Source organism: Neomonachus schauinslandi, chromosome 11 (genome assembly GCF_002201575.2).
Source record: "Neomonachus schauinslandi chromosome 11, ASM220157v2, whole genome shotgun sequence".
Classification (NCBI taxonomy): Eukaryota; Metazoa; Chordata; class Mammalia; order Carnivora; family Phocidae; genus Neomonachus; species Neomonachus schauinslandi.
Genome location: NC_058413.1, coordinates 73,014,505 through 73,020,241, shown reverse-complemented (window position 1 = coordinate 73,020,241; position 5,737 = coordinate 73,014,505). Strand labels below are relative to the sequence as shown.

The 5,737-nt window shown below is 52.7% G+C and overlaps 1 protein-coding gene across 1 annotated transcript; it reads right to left on the bottom strand.

The window, feature by feature from the left end:
* Positions 1-3,351: 3,351 nt before the first annotated feature.
* Positions 3,352-5,446, bottom strand: IZUMO1R (IZUMO1 receptor, JUNO). The gene is made up of 4 exons (XM_021679101.1): positions 5,306-5,446; positions 4,408-4,596; positions 3,842-3,977; positions 3,352-3,734 (listed from the first exon to the last, which is right to left on the bottom strand). The coding sequence occupies exons 1-4, from the start codon at positions 5,444-5,446 to the stop codon at positions 3,352-3,354; spliced, it is 849 nt and encodes a 282-aa protein (XP_021534776.1).
* Positions 5,447-5,737: the final 291 nt, after the last annotated feature.

The following is a 5,737-nucleotide window of genomic DNA, read 5'->3' as shown; positions in this document are numbered from 1 at the left end:
AGGGGAAGATGAAGGTAAAGAGAACAGATTGCCCTTGGAAGAAATAGGTCATTCAGACACTAGAAAAAAGACTTTTTAAAAAAAAATTTTTTTATTGTTATGTTAATCCCCATACATTACATCATTAGTTTTTGATGTAGTGTTCCATGATTCATTGTTTGTGCATAACACCCAGTGCTCCATGCAGAACATGCCCTCTTTAATACCCATCACCAGGCTAACGCATCCTCCCACCCCCCTCCCCTCTAGAACCCTCAGTTTGTTTCTCAGAGTCCATCGTCTCTCATGGTTCGTCTTCCCCTCCGATTTCCCCCTTCATTCTTCCCCTCCTGTAGAAAAAAAGACTTTAAAAAATTCTAATTAGATTCTCAGTGAGATTTTTTTTTTTTTAAAGATTTTATTTATTTGACAGAGAAAGAGAGAGCACAAGTAGGCAGAGTGGCAGGCAGAGGGAGAGGGAGAAGCAGGCTCTCTGCTGAGCAGGGAGCCGGATGTGGGGCTCGATCCCAGGACCCCAGGATCATGACCTGAGCCGAAGGCAGCCGCTTAACTGACTGAGCCACCCAGGCGCCCCCTCAGTGAGATTTGAGAAGATATTACATCCATAAAACCAAAAACAGCAGGTTGTAAAATCTTCTGGAAATTAAAAGTGGATTGCCAAAATTAAAAAGATTGGAAGATTAAGTTAAGAAACTAACAGAACAGAGAGCAAAAAGGTAGTCTGTGTGGCAGAAAAGATAAGCCACCTTTTGTAACTTTTTCATAGCTAAATCCAGAAATGGTTCAAAGTGAGTACCTCTGGAACCAAGGGGCTGACTGGCTGGGGCTCTGTCATTCTGTGCTAGAGGTCATTTTACCTATGTGTTATAGTCACATGCATGGATCTCTCTGCTTAAAACAAATCATTTAACTGCAAATCTAAACAATTCTATTCCACTTCCGAAAACTGTCACTCCTCTAACCACAAACAGGGAGAAAGCTTAGTCTCTCTTTCCTGACCATCACTTGCTGTAAGCCTGCCCCCTCTCCCTTCACTCCTTACATTTGCCCCAGTTCCACTTGCCAAGGTGTTCTGTGTAAGCCTCATGAGCTGGGACTGTGGAGTCTGACCTATCTGGTTTCAAACCCACATATGTCTGTCTTAACTTGAAAGATGGGTGTTTAAGAGTGACTCTCAAAGCTTTTGGAAGGATCAGATCAGCTAATGCATGTTAGGAGCTTAGCAGAGCCCCAGACACAGAGTAAATGATCAATAAAGAGTAGCAGTCACTAAAGCTCTCAGAACTAGTCTTGTTTGGGCTAACTCAATTTTAACCTTACTTTAATTATGTTTAGGTAAAAATACCTAAAAATATTTAAGATTTTATTTTTATTTATTTGACAGAGAGAGAGCAAGAGAGCACAAGTAGGAGGAGCAGCAGAGGGAGAGGGAGAAGAAGGTTCCCTGCTGAGCAGGGAGCCTGATGTTGGGCTCCATCCGACCCTGAGATCATGACCTGAGCTGAAGGCAGTCGCTTAACTGACCGAGCCACCCAGGGGCCCCTAAAAATACTTTTTAAAAGTCATTCAACTCTCAGCTTTATTACCACACACATATCCTCAGACACTCCAAGTCCTTAATTCTTAAGAAATTTTACCTATATGTATTTTTGAAGCCATAATTTATTGATTCACTTAAGAGCAGGTGAAGTTCCTGCTTCAGATAGTTCATGCTTTAGGGACTGGCTGGTTTTTGTTTAGCACTTTTTGTGTGTGTGTGTGCCTAATGAAGAGACCTTTCTTCAGTGGACTCAGGCATCACTCCCTTTGTGAGGACCCCCAGCCCAGTCCCTATTCTTGCAGGCTCCCAGCCAAGTGCTTTGTCTCCACTGCTAGTGTCCGTGTCCTACTCCAGACTCTGAGCACCTCAGTTAGGAGGTCTGTCCTCACTGGTTTTAGAACTCGAGTGCCCTCCCTGTGACAGGATCTGTTCAGTGAAGGAGCACATTCAGGGTAAGCAAGGGAGGAATGGAGATAGAGTTTAATCATAAGCAAGGCTTACTGATGTCTGGTGAGAATGAGTAACTGTTGGAAAAGCCAACTACCTCAGGTGCTGACATATTAGAAACCCTCTTTGTCAACGAAAAGGTTGTAGGGACGGCACCATCTATGCTGAGAAGCTGCTGGGCTTCAGGCTCTGGAAGGTTCTGAGTGGGTGGGTCGGCTCCCAGTCTACTTACAGAAGGGATGTGAAGGCTGCCCCAGTGCCCCTTCTCGAGTTGAGTTCTGACTTCTGTCTTGTTCTTTAGGGTGTGGGACTGCCTGAGAAGCACAGACTATATCCCAACAAACAATGGCATTGGCTTTTTCCTTCTTCTTTTTTAAGTTAAAATCATGGAGTCCAACTCCCTTGTTCCTCTGAGGGGAGAGGGAAGCATAGACAGTCTTAAATGAAGACCAATGGACTTGCCAAAAGTCACATAGAAAGTGGTAAAACCGGATTTGAGCTTGGCTTCCAGAATTCCAGAGCTGTGTGTTGTGATTCTGGGGTTAAAAGAACAGGAAATGGGGGCGCCTGGGTGGCTCAGTCCGTTAAGCATCTGCCCTGGGTCATGATCCCAGAGTCTTGGGAATCAAACCCCCGCATCAGGCTCCCTGCTCAGCGGGGAGTCTGCTTCTCCCTCTCCTTCTGCCCATCCCCCCGCCCCACCGGCCGCTGCTTGTGCTCTCTCAAAAAAAAAAAAAAAAAAAAAAGAACTGGAAATGCCTAAAGCAGTTGAGGGGCTTCAATCTTGTGTCCAAAATAAAACCGATGGTCTGGGTGGTCCTTACCCTGCCTTTGGGTCTTCTGTATGGCGTACCGCTTATGGAGGGGGGGAGGCGGTGTTGAAAGTCTTCCCACCAGGAGGTGTTGTGAGGATGTAACGAGAGGTCCTGGCACATGTGAAGAAGCTAATTGTTATGAGTTAAAAGTGGCAACCAACTTCGAGACTTCAGTGCGGCCGGCGGACTGGCTCCCTCTTTGTGCAGCCTGACTCCCTGACCATAGAGCTAGGACAGAGTGGGTCACACAGAGGGGAAAGGTCAACTGCTGTTTTATTGGAGGCACCATCGTGGGAAGGGAGGCCAGGGCTGTGACCACCAGCTCTGCCACGGAAGGAGGTGGGCACGCACTGGATGAGAAGGGCCTGGAGTCCCACATCGGAGTCCCACCGGCCATAAAGGCGGAAGGGGGCAGGTCACGTTGGTGCTCCCGGCCCCTGGCTGCCTTCCAGGCAGAGGAAGGCAGAACAGAGCAGAGGGGGTGGGGTGGAGGCCTTGAACTGAATGTTCACGGCTCAGGTACCAGCATCTGCAGCCTCAGTGTTTCCCCTACCCCCCAGCCCGTGCTGCTCCATTTGAAGGGCCCAAGAAAGGGGGCTGCTGTGGCCCAGCCTGACCCACAGCGGGGGGAGCACAGGACTGCGGGTGGGAGAAGAAGGGGCTTTGGGATAGGAACGACAGGAGCAGGGAGAAGGCCATGAGCATGTAGGAGGCTTCCCAGGACAGGGCCGTGCTGGCAAAGAGGCGGGCCACAGCCACATTGGGGTTGCACTGAGCAGGCTCAAACCACTTCTGCAGGCACTGTCCGCTGCCCCGGTGCTCGGGGCTCGCCTTGAAGGAGCGGCTCCAAATCTTCTCACACAGGTCAGCCGGGGTGGGAAAGTAATGGGGGAAAGGGCGGCAGACGGCCCTTGCAGGGCAGCGGTTCTTCCCTGTGGGGGGGATGGAGGCACACCCTTACCTCCCCATCCTTTGCCCTCGGGGAGCAGAGGCAGCTTGCGCTTGCCCCCAGGTGGGGTCCCTGCCGAGCACCACTCACCCGCACTGCGGTCCCAGCTGCCATGCCAGTTGGATTTGCAAGTGTAGGATGTACGGCAGTCTTCCCACCACTGCTCACAGTCCTCCTGGCACAGGGGCGCATCCAGAATTCGCTCTCCTGGCCCGCCCGGGTCCATCTGGGTACAGGCATGGCAGGAGACAAGAATGCTAATAGCAATCATTTGAAGGTCGTCAGTAGCGACGAGGGTACTTGCGCCAGGTACCCTCTGAATAGATTCTCTTATGGAGTCTGTAAGCATTGCTTTGCCCGGGAGAACAAGGAGGCTCAGAGGCTCAATTGTTTGGCCCAGGCTACACAGCTTCCTGCATCCAGAAGACGGGATTGCAGTAGTCCCTCACCCTACAGTCCTCATCTCTTGCCCGCTACGCCGTTCTGCAGGGCCCGAGGTGGCTTCCTCTCTGACCCTTTCCCCAACCCGGCCTCTGACTCTGCTCGTGTGTGTAGGGGGAGAGCGCGGCCTGCTCCTGCCAGCATCGCAGCTCAGGCCCTTAGTAACAGGGCACTGCGCGGACATGCCTCCCGCCTCCCCAGCCCAGCCTTCTGACCTTCCGGATCCAAGGCCCCAGGTTCGGGGAGCACTCGTAGAAGCAGACGGCCTGGAGGAAGTGCTTCTCGCAGCCTGGCATCATCACCCCACAGTGGAGCAAGCTGAAGTTGTAGAGCAGGGACACGTCTAGGTGGGCTTCCCAGCTGGTGCCCGCCGTGCAGCAGGCGTTGTCTTGCCAGGGGAGGCACTGAAGGCCGATGAAGAAGGAAAAGGCATGGGGTTGGCTAAGATGCAGGAGACCGAGGAGGACCTGGGCAAGTGGGATGGCCTCAAGCCGATCATACTCATATAGAAGAAATGCTGAGAATGTGTCAGAATCCCCAGCCAAAGGGCCCCGCATGCTGATCTCCCCATCACAGGCTGCTGCAGCCCTCTAGAAACAGGACTTGCAGGGTCTCAGCTCCCGGGGGGTGGCAGAGGAGCCCCACGAACCCCAGGGGGATGTGGAGCACTAAGAAGCGCTCACAGGGAAAGGCCAGCTCCACAACCCCTCCCTGCCTCCCCCGTGCCCACCCTCTCCCCCGTCAACTGCCTTTAGGGCTTGGGGAGGGGTTGCCTAAATCCTAGGTCTCCCCAGTGCCTATTGGTAGGAAGAAGGCTAGAGGAGGAGGACCTTGTTTGCATCTATGCTGAACCAGGGCTGGGCCTCTGGGATCACCATCTGCCCCTGTTCCCCCAGGCTGGGCAGCTCAGAGATGGGAACTTTGCAGCACTCAATGGCTATGATCTCAAAAGGCCACAGTGTCCCTCCAGTGGCCTTGGCCTCAGTGCCAGTGTAAGGAACCACATGAGTCAGGGTTGATGGTGGCTCAGAAACCGTCATGGAATTTGTGTCCCTTCCCTGATCTGCCAAAGCAGCCTCACTCCCACCCCCAGGCAAGGTCCGACCTCCGTACCTCCTCGTAGAGCTTGTCTTCTGGGCCAGGCTCTTGCTTGTGGTGTTTGGTGTTCATGCAGACATTGAGCAGCTCGTCCCCAGCCCAGGTGGGCGGCGTGACTGTCCACAGCCCTAACAGGAGCTGCCACCACCGTTCCATGGCCGACTGCAGACAGGAGCCCCGCCTGCCTGTGCGATAGATGGGACAGGCACTCCATGCCCTCCACCATCCCAAGGAGTGAGGATGGGTTTCAGGGCTCTTTCAAGTGACCATGACCCTCTGGCTGCTCGTAGGACCTCTATCGGAGGTGGCATCATAAAATGTCAGGGCAGGTGGAACACGCCTTAGCATTCTGACACCCACCCCCAAAAATGGACTCCCGGGAAGAGACCAGCCCTAAGGTGAGGGAGGGTCAGCGTGGAATGGCTCCAGCCTGGGAACTTATCCTGG